This window comes from Amblyomma americanum, chromosome 5, assembly GCF_052857255.1.
Source record: "Amblyomma americanum isolate KBUSLIRL-KWMA chromosome 5, ASM5285725v1, whole genome shotgun sequence".
Taxonomy (NCBI): Eukaryota; Metazoa; Arthropoda; class Arachnida; order Ixodida; family Ixodidae; genus Amblyomma; species Amblyomma americanum.
In genome coordinates this window covers 70,677,638-70,697,924 of record NC_135501.1, presented here as the reverse complement: position 1 = coordinate 70,697,924, position 20,287 = coordinate 70,677,638, and the positions used below count along the sequence as shown (strand labels likewise).

The following is a 20,287-nucleotide window of genomic DNA, read 5'->3' as shown; positions in this document are numbered from 1 at the left end:
TTTATTTAATTAGTAATGAATTTTGGTTATTTGCATTTACAGTAAAATCTCGGTGATACGAGCACGTCTGATACGAATTTCACAATAATATGAATTCGTAAAGTTCCCCAGCTGCAGTGCATTGTGTACAACGTGCGGAATTCCAGATGTTCCGAACTGTCTCCCGTGCCGCATCAGATGATACGAACATGCGAGCTGCATCTCGAGCACTTATCGCGAACTTCACATCGTCGAAATCACGACTGATAATTGTGCGATATGCACTGTGAGCAGTGAGCGGCGGTGCGCATCGTTCAGGTCACCGAAATCGCGATAGCTAATCGTGCGGTATGCACCACGAGCAGTGAGTGGCAGTGTGCATCCCTCCAGTTGCCGAAATCGCGATCACTAATCACGCGGTACGCACCGCGAGCAGTGAGCGGCGGTGTGCGTTCCTTCAGTCGCCGAAATCAAGATCGCTAATCATGTGCTATGCACCTCGAGTAGCGTGGCCACACGGCCGTGAATAAATCCCATCAGCCGTAAACAGGTCCGCGTGCATGCATTTTCTGTGCTTCTACGTATGAATTTTGTTCGTTTGGATGATAAAAAATTTCGGATGATACAAATTTTTTTCACGACCCCTTGAGGTTTGTATCACAGATTCTACTGTAATTTGCAACCAAAAATTTTATATTTGCTCTGACCTAGTTTTCATAGCTGCAGTAAAACCTCATTAATTCGACCCCATGAATTTCGGAAAACAGAATAATTTGGACTGCAACCGGACTCCCGCAAAACGCCCACATGAGGCTGTGGCATTGGAATCTCATCAATTCGGACTCTCTGGGCTGGCATCGGTTAATTCAGCCAGGCTTCTGAAGTGGCACTGCATTGAAGTATGACCTCCTCAATAAACGATCGCCCAAATATTCGTCCTAGGGCTTGAACTGCATATTACATTGATTTCCGCACCCCTTTTGCATGCATGCAGTGGCAAGTGTGTTGAAGATCGTCAGGCCCTGGTTGACAGGGCTGATAGCGAGCCTAGCCGCATAAGTCAGACCCGGTTATGATGAACCCCGGTAGAGTGAATTATGACTTATATCAAACTCTCGAAGCTGTCTTAGCATCATTCATATTCATATGAAACGTGCTTTCTGCACCGAACTCTACAGTGGATATTTGAACTTGAGCGCACATGATCGATCGACATGCACGTGCGCCGGCGCACAGGCTCCTGGAAGCCAGGCTAGGGTGCCCCAATACGCCCGCTCCCCTGCGTGCATTGAGGCACCCTAAACCGAGCACCGGGCCGTGGCGCCGGTTTGAGAATGACTAAAAAAATTTGCTTTTGAGAGAGCATGCAAAGGGAGAGTGGAGGGGGAAACAGCCGAACCAGCTGTGTGGCCCTCGGTGCCTTTGCTGTCTTCGCCCTGTTGCAGTGCAGCTCCAGTCCGATTGCATCATAGGAATGAGGAGAAACTGGACAGAACTGGAGTCGGGAGAGGAGAGAAGGAGGATCATGTGACGTCTGCTGTGCACCACACCAGCCGCACTCCTCCTCTTTTTTATCCTCCTTACTTCCTTTGTTCGCGTTTATTCATGTAGTTGGCTTAGTGTTTTGCGTCAAGCGCTGTGGTATGCTGGTGCTGACTGTCCCTGCGTTACCGCTCCTGCTGTGTTCATTGTACTTCAAAGGTGATGATAAATCAGCGGCAATCTCTGCTACCTTGCGACAAAGTGGATATTGTTTGCCATGTCGAGCGTGGAGAAAAAGAAAAGTTGACGTCGCAGCCCACTTCGAGATCGCAAGGAGCATGCTGAGCACAGTCCTCACAAACAGGGCGGCCATTCAAGCAAAATTACGGGAATAACCGCAAGCTACCAGCCATTGCATTAGGAAGCCAGCTTATGACAGACTCAAAAAAAAATATTACAATGTTCGTACTCGGCGCATATCCATGTGCCGAGTCTACCCATCAGTGGCCCCATGCTGCAGCAGAAGACGAAAGATTTCATTGCGTTTTCAAATCGAAGGGTTTGTGGGGGATATTGCATGGCTACAGAGGTTTAAGGGGGAATGCGGGGTTCAAATCACAAGTCGTGAAGAAATTCGGATTTTAGAAGACAGCAGATTTGGTAACTATGTTTTTCTTTTTAATTACATCCCGAAAAATTCGGAAAACCAGCCCAGAAGTTACTTTCAAAACATGTTTTCATGACCGTAGGTGGCAAAAAACTGGCTGAAATCTTTGAAAGTGCCGGTTTTCTTAAAGTGTTTTTAATCTGGCTGCCCTGCTTGCAGAATGCATAGCATGCAGTGACTTCACAAATTTTCATGCGGTTTGTTAGGTTCAGTTTATTGATAAGTTCTTTATGCAGTGATGTTTCTATGTTTCTGAATTTTATTCTCATTTTTCCACTGTCACTAATTTTACCTGACATAAATGAGCGCATTATGCAAGCATGGGTATAATGTTCTGTCTAGAAAAAAAAAAATTGGGCTGCTAAACATGTTTGCAGAATGTCACTGCATCAGCCATTCATTCCTTGAGGTAAAACTTAAAAGTGACAGCAGTCTTCTACCATGTTTTGTTGTAAGTCCAGGCTTTCTGAAAGTTTGGTATAGTAATGAAGTATATAAAAATTTATAATGTCAAAACTGCTTAAGATATTTCGGTGAAATTTGGTATTTAAGCATTCAGTGGTCATCCCAATAAGCATATCAGATTGTATTCCTCTAAACCTAGAAATAAAGAATTCACCTCCGATCCCCTAAGGACCGTCACTATGCCATCGCTGGAAAGGTGGTTGCTGTAGAGATGCAGGCAGTTGACCTGGACAATGCCAACAAGTGGATAGAGGATGTGTGGCATGAGATGACACAGAAGTACGAACATTGTAATATTGTTAACACTGACAGGACCTCTTTGTTCTGGCAAATGCTGCCGAGAAGAACTTTAGCTTTCAAAAACGAGATGTGCCGCGGCAGCAAATAGAAGAAAGCACAGTGCTCCTTACGGGGAACGTGGACGCCTCGTCGAAGTGCGCCCACTTGTCATCGGGAAATTGAAGTCGCCCATGTGTCGTCGAGGGTGCACTTCGCTCCCAGTCACGTACCACTCTAACAGCGAAGCCTGAGTGACCAGGGCATTGTTTGATGCGCGACTGGGACAATGGGCTTGCGCTGAGTGGGTGCAAGGTTGGCTTGTTGTTGGAGAATGGTTCACTGCACCATTGCGGCATCTCACTCGGAAACATTGAGCTTTGTTTTCTGCCACCAAACATGCCGGCAGTGTTGCAATCACTGGATCAAGGGATAATTCGTGCATTCAAGCTGGGTTACCGAAAACGCGCTGCTCAGTGGCTGCTGCTAACTTGCGGATGAACAAAGAACTCAAGGTAAATTTGCTAGGCGGGATCCAAATGATCCGCCTTGCCTTGCAAGGCGTAACACGTGACACAATCGGGAACTGTTTTCGGCATGCTGCATTACGTCAGGCAGGTGCTGAAGCCGTGAGTGCAGCTGAAGACGGTGACGACGTTACTGCTTTCTGGGAAGAACTTATCCGCGTCCGTGTCCAGGGTAGCGATGACCACACGAACCAAGAGAGAGAACATGCGAGAATTGGAAGGCTCTGACGATCTCCCCCTCACCTGCCCACTTCCCCTTTCTCTATTCCAAGAGTGACGGCGTTCAAGCCAGAGGACTGTCCCCGCTGTTGAATTATCAACACGATCGTGCATTTATTCTCGTAGGCTGTGCTTCTTTTGCTACTGTTGCTATGCGGGACCACGGTGCTGTGCAAGGGCCTCTAAATGGAGAAGCAGAAAGCGTAGGCCATTGCCTCGAGTGGCAACAATGAGGCAGATAAACTCATGCGTATTCAAGCCGATTCATATGCACTATAAATCCACAATGGCACATTCCATGGCTGCCGAATAGGCCACTTCACTGCAGCAGCGATGTCCGCTTGTGACTTGATTATTCTGAAAAGTCAAACATACAGGTTCTGCTGACGCTGGAAAATATAAAATCATGAATATGTATACACATTCTTATGAGATACTACATGATGTGACGGTTCCCCAACAAAATTCGAATTATGAGAGTTTGAAAAAGCAGTTGTGTATATGTACGCATTCCTATGAGATATGTGTTGGTTCTCAACAGAGTCTGAATTATTGGAGTCCAAAAAATCATCGGGTGCTGCATATGGGAATTGGCTTTAGGGCATTAATTAGTAAGCGTGTGATAGTCATTGCTGTCACTGCTTCAGCCTAGGGGAAATCAAGAGGTCTGGGAGTTCTTGTTTGATATGTACTAGTAGTTTCTTTAGTTGGTTAACACAGTTTTATTTTTTGTGTGATTATAGTTTCATGCTTCCGTTTCTTTCGCCTCTAGATGAGCTGTCAACGTGCGGCAGCAGCCATCTCGGAAGCCCACTTCCCCGCCGCGGACTCTCCGAGCGGGCCCCGACCCACAGCCCAAAGATACGTCTTGGGTGAGACTGATGTCTTTCACTGCTTTGGTGCTTTTGCCTGACTCGGTTGTGATTACGGGTGTGCGAATATTGAAATTTTTGAGTACGAATAAGTAGAAAAAATGGCTTCGAATATCTGTTTAGTACAAAAAAAAAATTTCAGAAAATGATAAACAAGTAAATGCTGCCCTTATTTTTTTCAAATAGTGTATGGTCTTTGCAGCTAAAATAAACAAAAACTAGACTGTCTCAGTGCCGTATAAAAAAACATAATGTTCACAGAAATGTATACTACTTGATTAAACAGCATGACAGTATCCAAATTGTAATGAGGTCATGGATAACAAAATCCATAAAATGACAAGACTGGCAACAAAAGTAACATGATGACTAGTAAAAACCTCATTCATATGGAGTTCAAGGGACGGGAAGAAATGCCCGGTTCATCCGAAGGCCTCGGTTTATAAAATTAACCGTGCCCCCCCCCCCCTTCCCAAAAAAAATCTGCCGAAAATGCGATGATGCAGTAAGGCCTTATGAGGCGGCTTCATCGCGCTAACACCTGTAAGACCATGACGTGCCGCCAGTTTTAGTGGGCTGGAAGAACAACACAAATGCAAGCAAGCAGCCGGGGAACACACACTGGCGTCGGAACGGTGAGACGGTTTGCAAAAAGGAAAAATAAATCACCTGCGACGTGCCAGTCGGCGCCCGAAAGCCGCGCAGAGCTAATATTGGACTACCGGCGAATGCGCGGGCCGACAGTTGCAGTTGCCACGGGGCAGCGGCGAAGCTCAGAAACCGAAAACTATGCGGCCAGGCTGCTTTTTTGACCTAGCGACAGGGGCCTTCCGATCGTTGTCACGCCTGCCGTTACGCCCACTAAAGAGGTGCGTGGGTTACAATGCACCGTACAATAGGCGAGATTTTTACAGGATCCCTTGCCCTATTGTGACAACTCGACGCGCCCCTTCAGGAGGCTCCCGCGAAATTCCGCAAGTAGGCTTTCCCGCATAGCGTAGTTTACAAAACGGGATGGCGGAGGCAGCGCCTCCTCTATTTTTACAATGCCAGCCACATCGCCCGTTTCACAATGGGAGCCGCCGGTACGCCTCACTTCAGTTAGTTGCCACGCTGCGGTGCTACCTAGATTATTGGACTGCTTGCGTCATGCTTGCCATTGGCCGCGTGGTGCTGGTGTTATCTGTCCTACTCCTATACGACAGACCTACACCACGCGTCTGTCAGATTGCTGCTTCGTACCCCTTCTTGCATAGCTCTCAATTCATCCGCGGCGGAGCGCTTTTTGCAACTACAATCGGCTGGAGCAGCAGCTTTGCTCGCCGTTTTCAGAGGTAGGCTCAAGCGTTCGCTCAGACTATCACTTGAGGATGCCGGCCGGCATACTTAAGGCAGTGCTTCAGGTGTTTGCACCGCTTATTGCTGTTCTCTGCCAGACGAATAGAGCGTTGTAATTTTACGTTTGTTCGTTTCGTGGCACCATGATTAACGAAAATTGTTTTGCGCTGATAAATGGTGTGGTCCGCGACGCTGACAAGCTAGGTGTCCTCGCAGCAGCAGTAAAATGGCACCACTTAATTGTGCTGCTTTCAGTTTTGTGCGAAGTGTAGGAAATTTTAAACTCGTTTGTAGAAAAGAAGAGGACGTTCATGTGCATTTACTTACATATATTTACAACTCTTTACAGCAATAGCATATGCAATACTTTGCATGTGTCTGCTGCTGTATATACATTACAACTCTGTGTTTATATAGCCATTTACATTTCTAGAGTTTGTGTATTTGCTTGTATTGACACGTATTTACAGACATAACAAATATGCATTGTAGCGCAACCACATTTGTACGCTCGAAGAGGACAAAGCATCTCGTGCGCGAGTGGAACAACAGTGAACGAAACAAAACACACCTAACGCCCGTCTGGACAACCAGTTCGTACGCCCTCGTGTGTTTGATCGCCCTCTCCTGCGGCCTGAAGCGACAACGACGGTAAAATATATACGCTGATGCTGCGCCGAAGAAACGCTGCCTTTTGGTTCGGCCTTTACGGTGACTGCGCCTGAAGACGTGCTGAAGCGGGCTTGATTTCAATTTTATCTGTCTCCTTTCCTTCAAGCGCTTTTTTGAGTTTTGCATCATTTTATTAGGGCCTGGTTGTAGTCTAGACCAGGCAGAATGTCCAAAATGCTTCCGCATCAGCTGCTGCGCCGTGCATTTGCGACTGGAGTTCTTTTCGCTTCTTAAAACAATCGTAGCTGCAATCTGCCACGCACAGAGAAAAATCTTTATCTAGTTGTCGTAACGATGACAGCTTAGCCTGCAAAAAGTAGAGCTACGACTTGAAAGCTACTGCTACTTGGCAGTTTCGAAAAATGCCTTCTCGGGAAGATATACAGTGGACTCTCGTTAAACGGGACCTCAAGGGACCAGGAAAACATGTTCCGTTTATCAGGAGTTTCGTTTAGCGAGAGAAGGTTCAGGATTTCGCAATCCGTTCCGCGCTGCTTGGTCCCGACGAGGCAGGTGTGCGCGCAGTTGGCAGTCTCCGCGGAAGCGGATCTTAAATGCAAAATGTAGGTAATAAAGAGAACTGTACACCACGGTACACTTTATTGCACAAAAGCAGTAAGCAGTGAACTTCTTTTTTTTTTGAAAGCACTACTGAAATTTAAAAAAAATGTCAATAGTCCACTTATTCCGTGCAAATCAGTGGGAACTGCAATTTATTGGCTTGTGAAAAGGACTTTATGTTTGCTTGTTTTAGCTCTCGCAACCGTTTTCTTTGCATGGCGCCACCCATACTAGACAGGCTGCTCACTTCTGCAGAATTTTGGGGAGCCGTCTTCCTCGCCAGTCCCCGCATGCTGTCGTTTCTGCAGCGGTAGCCTACCCTAAAACGGCACGACACACTATGCCATTCCGATCTTTAAATCTCGACAACCACCCTTCGCTGCACGAGAAACCTTCGATGCCGAGCTGCAGAACAAATTCTTCTGCTTGCGCGTGAATGAGTGGCCCGCTGATCGGAATGCTTTCACTACGGGCTTTCCGCAGCCAAACCACCAGGCACTTCTCCATATCTTCGTGGTTGGCCACCCACAGTCGTTTTCTTTGAGGGCCAAAGCGTGACGTCCTGAAAGCCTGCCGCAGCTTATCCTAGTCCTGAAGTATCCTCTTGAGGCTGTTCTTGGGGACAGCATAGTTCGTCGCAAGCGCTGTTTTTGTGAAGTGACCACTCTCGAAGTCGTTGATTATCTCCACCTTCCTTTCTAACATAAAGGCATTGTGGGGTCACTTCTGCGCTGCCATCGGATGCTAACTTCGCGACGAAATGCCGCAGACGACGCTCAACAGCGGATCTAAGGCTTCAGCCTAGCTGAACACAACTGCAAGCACACCATTACAGAAAGCAAGCGATGCGGTTGCTGTGTGCGAGAAAATCGGAAACGTCCAAAGACGGAAATCGGAAAGAGGGGTTGGGGGGGAGAGGGCAGTGATGTGTACCGCGATGGAGCTGCGCGTTCACGTCAAGTTGCGGTTTCGAGCCTATTTTCGGTTCCGTTTATACGGTGGTCGGAAAATTTTTGTTCCGATTACCGAGATTTTTTTTACATTGCCTTAATACAAAACCAACCAACTGCGAGGCGTTTGTTCCATTTAAGCGTTGGTTCCATTTAACTGACTTCCGTGTATCGAGATTCTACTGTATCATTCCTTCTTTATTTCATTCTCTTATTTTCCTCACCCAACGTGAAATCAGCACAGTAAAACGTATTACTAATTACCTTTACCCTCTGATTTCATATTCTTGCAAAGCAGTGTCTTTACTTCTCCCAGAAAGTTTCAGCACTGTAGCTAAAAGACATACACGATTTGAACCAGTCGCCACAATCTTTTGTAGTTATGCCAACACTGCTGCCACTCTCTGTGGCCCCTTTTAAAACCAGCACCTGCAGTGGCTCCATGATGAGCAATGCCACGCACGGCGCGCTCTATGACGCGTCAATACCTGACAGGCAGCCTGATTACTATGAGGGATGCATAGCGCCGCCTCACGAAGAAAGAGACAACGTTTCAAGTACTGTCTTCGTCCGTTTTCCGTCGTCAGGCACCACTCAGATGGTATTCTCCCCCACAGACTTAGAGCAGGCACGAAGGCTAGCCTACAGGGGAGAGTAGGAAAGGAGGATAGGAGAGGGCGTTGGAGGGTCGGATCGGCCGTACTCGGCAGGCATTGTAGGGCCAACATACGTCGGGACCAGTATCCCCCCCTCATAGCAACAACCACCACCACCACCAGGCATTGTAAAAATAGAGGAGGCACTGGCGGAGGTCACTCTCGGAGAGTTATGAAGGCGACAGGACACATTCTTCGGATGTGGGCATTAAATATGTAGAGTATTACGGATGGATAAAAAAAAGTACGATTTCCCGTTGCGATTGTTCGATGCGGGCCATCGGCCATCTTGTTTGCGCACGTGTGATATGTGGGAAAGCCCACTTGCGGAAATTCTCATTAGGTCAAGCCTAGCGGCGTCGGAATGTGATCGGTCCGCGTGATAAACAACAGAGAAGGAAGGCGGTAGGACCTCTGTATTGTTTGCCTAGAATTTTTAACTCAATCAACGGTTAATTTGCCCAGATATAGTGGTTTTGCCACGGTCGAATTTATGAAAGTCTGCGCAGTATACTATCGCTGGCGCGTATTTGGGAATTTTTTAATACAGTCAAGCCCACATATGAAGGCCCCACTTAAGACGAACTTTCGCTTATAATGAACGAGACCTGCGCGACCGTCAAAATATACATTGTTTCAATGGCACAAGATTACACGTATAACGAACATCATTAAACCCTGTGCTGTGATGCGAGATAACCTGCCTCCGACCCCTTTGTGCGCCCGGCGCGAGGCATGTTTTCCCGAGACTCATCGCAGGCCAACTGCCTGCCCCGTTTCGCGCCGCTCTCGAGCAAGTAACCCTTCCCCGCCGACGCACCTTCCAACATCGCCCTCCCACCCCTCCTCGCAATTCCGCTCCCCTCTCCTCACCCTCTTGCAAATTCGCGCATGGCCTCCGCGATCAATCGCGCCGCCGCCGATGCCGATCGCGGAGGCCACGCTCCGTGAAGCAGGCCTTCCGTGGGAGCCAAGAGGTGGCTGCACTGACGCTCACGAACGCCCCTCATTGGTCTCTCCGCTGGCGCTGTACGTCTGTATCTTTAGCTTGATTGGTTTGATTGCCGCCTGTGCACGTTGCACCTCATCGCATGCTTTTGTCAATCTTGTTGCGGTGCGGACGTTTCGATGGCTTCGTTCAAATCTCGGGACCTGGCTGTAGTTTGGGATGGCGGACGGGAACACCGTGCCCATTTCCATTGTATTCAGCGGTAGTGATGATGAAAGCGGCCTGGGTGGAGGTGACGACTGCTGGCGAGCGGAACTACTTCCGCAAGGTCGGCTTCGTTGACACAGTGTCTGATGCTGAGACTGATGCTTCGGAAGATGACCAGCCTGGCAGCGATTTGTGGTAGCGTGTCGTCGACTCCGATATGGGAGATCATGACATTGGCTGGAATGAATTTATTTCTGTCAATGACGATGCCGACACTGCGGAACCGTGCACGGGCGAGGGCATCATTTCTGAAGTGTGGGACAAGAGTGACGCAGAGGAATCAGATGAGGATGAAACTTCGGAGCCAGACTACATAGAGAGCCTCAGACAGCTTGTCTATGCCAAGGCCCTTGGCGATAGCATGCTTCTGCTTTAAATAAACTGGAAACCTCCCTCATCGGATCTGCGCTGCAGAAACACGTCCATCACGGACTTTTTCGCAAGGAAAAAAATTTTGTGTTTTGACAAGCAACTGTCTTTAAAGCTATGGTACACTTACTACGAACTTCGGAGAACGAGAACATGCCACCAAATTTTGCGTGAGAACTTGGGCAAACGAAAGCTGAATGCCAGACTTGTGCCACACTCCCTCACTTGGGACCAGAAGGACAAGCGGACATCAGTGAGCGCTGCTTTGCTCTCCGAGGCTGAGAAGGATGCTGCATTCATCGACAGCATCATCGCTGAAGACGAAACATACTGTTTTCAATACGGTCCTCAAAGAGGCAGAGCGCCAAAAGGCGGTCCACAATCTCTCTGGCGTCGAGAAAGGTGCGGCGACAGAAGACCGAAACAAAGACGATGCTGATAGTTTTTTCAGTGCCACAGGTGTCGTACACCATGAGTTCGTCCCACAAGGGCAGACGGTCAACCAGGAGTTTTATATGTGCATGCTCCAACACATGTGTGATGCACTGCGACGCTATCGCCCTGACTTATGGGTATCTGGACAATGGAGCCTTCTCCATGATAACGCAAGGCCGCACACTGCTCTCAGCGTGGCAAAATTTCTAGCCAAGCACAGCATTACTGTACTTCCCCATCCGCCATACTCGTCTGACCTCTCCCCATGCGATTTTTTCCTGTTTCCTCGTGTGAAGAGAGCCCTAAAAGGTTGCTGGATGGGGATCGTGGAGGCCATTCAAGACGCCACGGCAAAGGAGCTGACAGCCCTGTCAAAAGAAGCGTTTTCCAACTGTTTCCAAGACCTCAAGAAGCGTTGGAAGCTGTGTATAGACTGCAAAGGAGACTATTTTGAAGGGGTGCCCAAGTGATTTCTATGTTAAACGCATTTTTTTTTATGGACTCAGTCTCGGAACTTTACGGACAAAGGTTGCATTTATTTTACTGCCAACAGTCTTGTTTTTATGCCCTAATCGTTAAAGTGTTGTGCATAGAAGAGTGCATCTTTTTTTTTCTGTTTTATGTGTTCTACCATGCTGCTCCCTTGAGTTTATGCATCGTTGTGTCTTGTCCCATGCCTCCATTTTGCATGCAGCTGCCGTGTGATGAGCAGTGGCGGTGCCGCTGCTGAGGAGGCGGTGCGCAGTCCGCTGGCCAGCCTGCGCCATGCTGTCCCCACCACTCCGCGGTCGGCCAGCAGTGGGGCCCACCCGGTGACGTCGGGTGGTCCATCGTGGTCGCCCTCGTCGGCCAAGGGTGGTGGGAGCAGTGCTGGCAGCAGTGCAGGCAGTGCGGGTGGCTCCACCTTCCAGGAGGACTTGCTACGGCTCATCGGACCCGACTACCTGGACAGCGACTCGGAGGCAAGTATCTGTCACAAACACTTGCACCACTAGTATGATTGATTTCTGCAAAGCCGTCATCACCAAAGCAAGCGGGTGGAAAAGCAGGCAAAATGAAAGCTACCTTGCACCGTCAGCTGCGGGCCGCACGTGTGGAGTGTCATTTCAAACCGTCAGCTGAACTCTCAATTGGTGTCTATGGAGCTCCAGCGCACAATTGTTATACAGTTAAACATGGGTACAGTGAAACCTCTTTATGGCGTACCTTGTGTGAGCATGGAAAAACTATGTGCAGAGTGGCAGTATGCCGTAACCGAAAACAGTGTAAATATATCCACTGGCCTGGTAAAAGATGATACCCGAGCTATTTTGTGAACGAAGGCAGGTGTGGAAGGTTTTATTCATGTAGGACCACAGGAGTTCATTAATTATGTCTGTTGCCGAGGCAGCCTCGCAACTTCTAGTGCAGCCTCTAGGCCACTTTAAAGTGCCAACTGCTCTATTAGGCCCGTATTTCGGCAAACAGATGAAGGGCATCTAGCGGACGCACAGTTTCTCGAACAGTAAGGCCCATGATGTCTCCAGCTTTCTCATCAGTCTCGCTTGCATTCAGTGATGTTTTGCCAGTTACAAAGGCAATGGTGTGTCTACCAGACCATGCTGGTGAGGTCTCAGTTGCTCTGTCTACGCTTCTAAACATGCAAAAGTTGACAGTTTCTACAGTGCCATTTCGCTGCAAAACTTCTGCAGTTTGTGTGAAGAGCCCTTTCTCGGGCGGTGTCACCAGCCGAGATCAAAGCTTAGAGCTTCGCCCCAATGCAAGACACACTGGGCAGTGATGTCACTTGGGAAGCACTAGATGTGGGGATGTGCGCGATGAGTGACAACATCAGTAATGCGACAGGACAACGAGGTGGGGCAGACTCGCAGCCACACAGTGACACCGGCCAGCCAGCAATGCGGCAGTGACGGATACGGCACATGGAGGAAAAGGAAACTTTGGGAGGCAGATGGAGGAAGTATACCAGATTGGTCCGGGAAGACCAAGTAATTCTCAAAACTAGGAGTTTTGAGGTATTAGGGGTGTGCGAATATTCGAAATTTCGAATACGAATCGAATATGTTTCATATTCGGTTCATATTCGTATTCGAGAAATGATATTCATGAATTTCCGAATATTCGAAAATTCCCGAATACGCGGCAGTGATCGTATACCGCACAGATTTTCGTAAATTTGATTGTTGCAAAAGCGCAATATCTGGGAAAATTATCTGAATATAGAGTTTAAAGTTCCAGGAAAACAATATAAAGGCCCTGTTCTCTTTCTTCTCCATTGTTTATCGCGTGGACTGATCGCATTCTGATGCCGCTAGACTTGACATTGTGGGCAATTCCGCAAGTGGGCTTTTCCACATACCACGCGTGCTGCGAACAACAACCCGCTTCTAACAATTGCAACGCGAAAGCGCATTTATTTTTAACCCTTCCTTAATATGTTATCTAATTAATGCCCACACCCATGGCATTCTCTCTGTCACCTTAACTCTCTGAGCGTGACCACCGCAATCTTGTCTTGGTCAACTACGCTGTGCGGGAAAGCCTACTTGCGGAATTTCGCATGAGGCTCTCGAAGGGGCGAGTCGAGGTGTCACAACAGGGCAAGTGATCCTGTAAAAATCCCGCATATTGCATGGTGCACTGTAACCCATGCACCTCTTAAGTGGGCGTAACGGCAGGCGTGACAGTGTTCGGATGGCCCCTGTCACTAGGTCAAAAATGTAACCTGGCCTCATAGTTTTGGTTTCTGAGCTTGGCCACTCGCCCGTTGCAATGGCAACTGTCGGCCCGCGCATTCGCCAGTAGTCCAATCTCAGCACCGTGCCGCTTTCAGACGCTGACTGACACGTCGCTCGTCATTTCCTTCTTTTTTTAGAAACAGTCTCGCCATTCCGACATCAATGCGCGTTCCCATCTCGCTTATCTCGCGATGTCTTCCAGCACGCCGAAACTCTGTGCTCGTCATGGGATTACATGTGTTTGCACGATAGAGCCGCCTTATAAAACTACTGCATTTTCGGTATTTTTTTTTTTCGAGGCCACGGGGCATTTTATAAATCGACCTTCAAATAACCTGGGCATTTCTGTCGGTTCTTTGAACTCCGAATTAATGAGGTTTACTAGCCATCATGTTATTTTTGTTTCTAGTCTTGTCATGTTATGGATTGCATTTTTCCTGACCACATTACAGGTTGGATACTGTTATGCAGTTCAATAAAGTAGTATACATTTTTGCGCACATCATTTTTTTTTTTTTTGTACGGTGCTCAGGCACTCTAGTTTTGTTTATTTCAGTTGCAAAGGCCATACACTATTTTGAACAAAATATGAGCAGCAATTTTTGCTTGTTTATCTTTTCTGAATTTATTTTTTGTGCTGACCAGATATTCGATTCAATATTCGAAGCCATTTTTTCTACATATTCGTATTCGAAAACTTCGATATTCGCACACCCGTAAAAAATATGGCTTTTTAGGTGCCCATTTGCAACTGGAGATTTGTAGCTGGTTGTTAGTAATAGCCATATGAGTTTTTAAATTGGTTTGATCATAGAAGGTTGTGGCCAAGTACTACACCAGGGTGGCCAAATCCTGCTCTGGTGAGAGAGTGCGTTGTCGGTTCTGGTCACCGAGATAAGGCCGCACTCCAGGCCTGGTTATGCAATTCCATCGACACGCGTTTTTTTTTTTTTTTTTTAAACCCGGTGGAGAACTGCGCAGCACCAGGATTTGAACCCCGGTCCTCTTGCACGCGAGGCGGATGTTCTACCTCTACGCCATCGCTGCATCTGCTGATTAAGAAGCGCCAAAACATGAAGGCATCTAACACTACCGATAGAATAGAACTAACGGAGCTATCAAAGTTAATAAATAAGCGCAAGGTAGCCGACATAAGGAAGTTTAATATGGAGAGAATCGAGCATGCTATAAAGAACGGAGGTAGCCTAAAAACAGTGAAGAGGAAACTAGGCATAGGTAAAAACCAGATGTATGCATTAAGAGACAAGCAGGGCAATGTCATTTGCAATATGGATAAGATAGTTAACGTAGCCGAAGAGTTCTACACAGACCTGTACAGTAGCCAATGTAATCAGAGCGCTAATGAGAAAGACAGCAGTGCACAGCAATGCGTCATCCCGCCAGTTACGAAAGATGAAGTAAAGAAAGCCTTAGAAGCAATGAAAAGGGGAAAAGCAGCTGGGGAGGATCAGGTAACAGCAGATCTGTTGAAGGATGGAGGGGACATCGTGCTAGAGAAACTAGCCACCCTGTATACGCAATGCCTTATGACCTCGACTGTACCAGAAGCTTGGAAGAATGCAAACATTATCTTAATTCATAAGAAGGGAGACGCCAAAGACTTGAAAAATTACAGGCCGATCAGCTTACTATCCGTTGCCTACAAAGTATTTACTAAGGTAATCGCTAATAGAGTCAGGGCAACGTTAGACTTTAATCAACCAAATGATCAGGCAGGCTTTCGTAAAGGATATTCTACAATAGATCATATTCACACTATCAATCAGGTGATAGAGAAATGCGCAGAATATAACCAACCTCTATATATAGCTTTCATTGATTACGAGAAAGCATTCGACTCAGTGGAAACGTCAGCAGTCATACAGGCATTGCGTAATCAGGGGGTAGAAGAGCCTTATGTCAAAATACTGGAAGATATATATAGCAACTGCACAGCTACTATAGTCCTCCATAAAGTCAGCAATAAAATTACAATAAGGAAGGGCGTCAGGCAAGGAGACACGATCTCGCCAATGCTGTTCACCGCATGTTTGCAGGAGGTATTTCGAGGCCTAAATTGGGAAGAGTTGGGAATAAGAATAAATGGAGAATACCTAAATAATCTGAGATTTGCTGATGACATTGCCTTGCTGAGTCACTCAGGAGGTGAACTGCAAATCATGATCAACGAGTTAGACAGGCAGAGCAGATCGATGGGTCTAAAAATTAACATGCAGAAAACCAAGGTAATGTTCAACAGCCTAGCAAGGGAACAACAGTTCACAATTGGCAGCGAGAGCCTAGAAATGGTGCCGGAATACGTCTACTTAGGGCAGGTAGTGACAGCTGATCCGGATCATGAGAGGGAGATAACTAGAAGGATAAGAATGGGGTGGAGCGCATATGGCAAATTCTCGCAGATCATGAGTGGCAGTTTACCAATTTCCCTCAAGAGGAAAGTGTACAACAGCATAATCTTACCGGTACTCACCTACGGGGCAGAAACGTGGAGGCTAACGAAAAGAGTTCAGCTTAAGTTAAGGACAACGCAGCGAGCCATGGAAAGAAAAATGATAGGTGTAACGTTAAGAGATCGGAAGCGGGCAGAGTGGGTGAGGGAACAAACACGGGTTAATGACATCCTAGTCGAAATCAAGAGAAAGAAATGGGCTTGGGCAGGGCATGTAATGCGAAGGCAAGATAACCGCTGGTCTTTAAGGGTAACGGAGTGGGTTCCAAGAGAAAGTAAGCGTAGCAGGGGGCGGCAGAAGGTTAGATGGGCGGATGAGATTAAGAAGTTTGCAGGCAAAGGGTGGATGCAGCTGGCAAAGGATAGGGTTAATTGGAGAGACATGGGAGAGGCCTTTGCCCTGCAGTGGGTGTAGTAGGGCTGATGATGATGATGAGTTTTTAAAATTTACGAAACGGGATTATCCTTGGCACTGTGGCTCGACAAAATTTGACTTTTTTGACTAGTTACGTGCACTAGAAAGGTTGCTTTGCCTGCATGCTTTTCGAGAGCGCATGCATTTTGGTGCGATGTCGCCAAATTTTGTTGAGCCACAGCGCCGAGGGTAATCTAATTGCGTTTTATAAATTCTAAGAACTGATATGGCTATTACTAACAACCGGCTACAAATATCTGATTGCAACTAGTTGCCTAGCTGTAATAGTTAAAAAGTTAATTACCAGAAATTAGTTAAGCAGCTTACTAAAGACAATTCTGCAACATTGGTAATACTCTGCCACAAAAGCCATATTTTTAACCCAAAAAACCTATTCTTGAAAATTATGTAAGGTCTTCCCTGAAACACCTGGTGTGTGTCATATTGCATTGCAATTGTGCGAAATCATCAAGAGCTGATTTATCGTCTCAAGCAGTGCCTTAAGTATATTGTGTTAATTTTTACTTGCACTCATATGGGGAGTTTCTGATGTTATTGTTAGCAGTTTGGAATCGTGTGTTGCATTAACTTGGTGTGTCTTGTGCACTGTAAGACACAATGTGTCTCCTTTGGCAACACTCCTGCGGTCTGCGCAATCAGTCCTCCGCGAGGTCTGACAGGACCACATTGGTCTCCCAGGAGCCCACGTGGGGCCCCCTGGGTTCAACGGAGCGTCCCCGGTCGGGACCTGAGACACCGTCATCCTCACTTGAGCGAGCTGGCAGGCGACAGGGTCTCGCACTGCGCTGCCGCTCATCATGCCCTTCCACCGCGGAGGACGTCATCCTGACGACTGCGCAGCCCGCACAAGTGATAGCCTGCAGCGATCTCCCTCCTTCAGCAGGAGCTGCAGAGGGCTCAGCCAGCATCGTGACCAACAGCTCAAGGTGGTGTCGAGTGTATTGCCTGAAATTTTTGGAATTCTTGTTTAATGCAGTCCTGGTTGAAACGGTGAAAATTGTCACAAGTAGAAATTTTCTTTAGTCACCATTTTCCTTCTGGCTATGTGTACTCAGATGCACAATTTTTGGGTATGTGCGTAATTTTTTTGAATGATTGCGTGATATGTTTGGCAACCACAGAAGGTGCGTTAATTTGCGACCGGGCCAAGCCTGGCAGTGTAGCGCACGACGCAAGCAGAAACGTGGCAAGATGTCAGAATGGCTTCTCCGCAATGCATGGTTGCGATGGGGTGAAGCATTCTAAAGGCGGTGACAGTGAAGAGTTTGTGGCTTCTTCTGCCTTTGCTGTCGCCAGACTCCATGTACTACGAAGTTTTTTTCGTGCTAACGACAACTGAAGTCGGACTGTAAGCCTATAAGCACCCGGAAATCTCTTCAAACTTGGTGCCAACAAGCTTTGATAGGCCTATTCACAACTTGGTTTCAAATATAATGTGAGATGCTTTTTTCAACTGATGAATATTGCATTCTGAAACCAAAACACCGCTATTTGCACAAGCCAAACTTTCATTTTCCCAAGCATTTCACCCCAGGGTTGCCGACCAGCAGGCCAGGTGTAAGCTTTTAATCATGGGCCATTCACCACTATGGCTCGGTGGCTTCGGCTTTCAGCTGCTGATCCGAAGGTCGCAGGATCAAATCCAAATTGTGGCAGCTGAATTTCAATGGAGGTGGAATGCCAAGACTCCTGTGTGCTCTGTGCAGTGCCAGTGATCATTAAAGAGCCCCAGGTGGTCCACATTAATCCGTAGCTCTCCACTCCGGTGTTCCTCGAAGCCAGTGTGTCGCTTTGGGACGCTGAACCCCATGGATCACTACCACTTGTGAAGATTAGAGAGCCAGTGGGTATCCGCCAGTACTGGTGACTGAACCCCAGCATCTCTCGCTTACAAGACGGACGCTCAAACGCAACAGCACTGCTCTGGTACACCTCCCCCTCCTCTTCCGTTGTAACCACCAGGCAGGAATCTTGGGGTCACTATGGTAGCAGGTAAACCATACAACCATCAAGCTAGTCAAAACCCGACTAACACTCTTAACCCTGCAAAAGCAAGATAGGCGAAGTTGGAAGTGAAAAGAATGTCAACCTGTTTTACCTTTGTGTATACTTCATAATGAGCACATGATGACCAGCTGAAAAAGCGTCCAGATTTTCAGTAAGCGTTTTGGAGACTATTCTTGTGGAAATACGGGGGACAGTCTTACGCCCCGCACTCTCACGCCGCGGATGCAGCATTTTCACTCGTGTCGTAACCGCGGAGGAGCTTGTGCTTGAGGGAACGAAGAAAGGGACAACAAAGCATGTGCACTCATATGATATTTATTACGCTTGTAATTAATACACAGAGTGGGCCAGCTATCTACAGAACATCAATGAGGCATTCCTCAGGAGTAGAAGGCTACGTAAGAAGGGCTTCCGACTTACCTGCTGGGGCACGGGCGCGACTTCGAAAGTATCAGGGGCGAATGTTTGTATGCGCCGACAATGGTGGCCGGGTCTTCCCCTGCGCGGCGCATTCTTGGGACAAAGCCAACCCCGAGCATTTGCTGGGGAAGGTGCCGAGAGCGTGCGTTTGCTGCGCTCACTTCGCAGCCTGGAATCAGAAGCCTAGCGGCAAGGCATGACGGATCTCCGTGTGCCTGCCGCGGAAGGTGACGAGAGCGCGCGGCTGCAACCACTCACGACGCTGCCCGGATCCCGAAGAGACTCTCACCGGCTCAGTGGAGCTCCACGTAACCTTCGAGGTGGCGCTCCCATTGCTGCTTCCGCTTCACCCACGAGGGAGACTTCCCTCCTCGCCCAGCCGGCTCAATCGTGATGCACGATGGTGAAGATGGTCAGCCGCATCGAAACGAAAGTGGGAACAGGTTTTCCACATTCGTATAGCACCAGTGTGTCTACCCACATTGTGCTGTGTGTTCAGCAGTCTTTGTCTAAGGGGAGCAAAACTACTGTGCAGCATCCTCCATATTCACATTGTTGTGCCACGAGGCCTTTTGTTTTGTGGACGATTAGTGTCCTCAAAAGACAGTGCTTTGTCAGTGTGTGTATGGGACAAAGCATGAAGTGGCAGAAGCACTTGGGCACTTGGAAAAGAAGAAGGTCCCCGAAATGCCGTGGCTCGAATCTGAGGTTGTGTTTGTTGTGCTCAAAAAACGATTAGCCGCACATTGTAGGTATGCAGCGCGATCTTGAAAATTGAACGGTTTTGCAGGAGAGAATTCGCATGATTACAGGCAGTTTTTTTTCCCAGCTGTGAAGTTTGCAGTTGAGTTTTTCGGCGCACCGTTGTCAACGACACTGTGCTAATTCTACGGTTCGAGTGTCAGTGTTCACGCAGTGTTGCGTCCGTGCCGTTGACAGATGTCTAGGAACTAAAGTCAATGGCCCTACCACGCATTTAGACCGTTTCTCTAGTTGGACGGCTTGAATCAAGCATGACCAGCTCGATAAAATCGCTGGGGAAACACCGTGGTTGCGTTGACCCGCCATGTTGACAGCCTGACTCACCGCTGGCGACGCTTGGATTTTTCGTGTTTTTGGCGAGTTATCGATCTATTTGCACCGTCAAAAGTGCAACGAAGCTAGGGGCGGTGTTTTATTGCGATGCAGGCCGATTATGACGAGCGGTAAGCAAATTTCTTGACCAGCTTCCCTAATATCGTCTTCCAGATTTGTTAACATAGCTCCTCGCATCGAACACGGCAAAGGGCGTGCGACCAGCAGTTGCTTGCAAGCAGGCAGCAGCCCGACAACACCGTTGTTCACACTTGCAAGCGTGACCTGCGGGTCGCCTTCTCGTTTGAAGCGAAAACTCTCAGGAATGACGTCGTTTGCGCGTTTCCGAGAGTTTCGCCTGCTTTGGCCGATGTGAAACGGTTAGGCTTAGAGACGACTACGGCAGTCAGGGAAGAGCTCAGTTTGTTGCCGAAACCTCACCTGGCTTGCGACTCGCA

General features: G+C 47.9%; 1 protein-coding gene across 3 annotated transcripts in view; it reads left to right on the top strand.

Annotated features, from left to right (window-relative positions):
• Positions 1 to 20,287, top strand: part of LOC144132526 (signal-induced proliferation-associated 1-like protein 2) — a 145,991-nt gene that overhangs the window by 108,395 nt on the left and 17,309 nt on the right. For all 3 annotated transcript variants that reach the window (XM_077665002.1, XM_077665004.1, XM_077665003.1), the window contains exons 23-25: positions 4,388 to 4,487; positions 11,379 to 11,646; positions 17,007 to 17,254. In XM_077665002.1, coding sequence (XP_077521128.1) covers positions 4,388 to 4,487; positions 11,379 to 11,646; positions 17,007 to 17,254 — 616 coding nt within the window. The remainder of the gene's footprint in view (positions 1 to 4,387; positions 4,488 to 11,378; positions 11,647 to 17,006; positions 17,255 to 20,287) is intronic.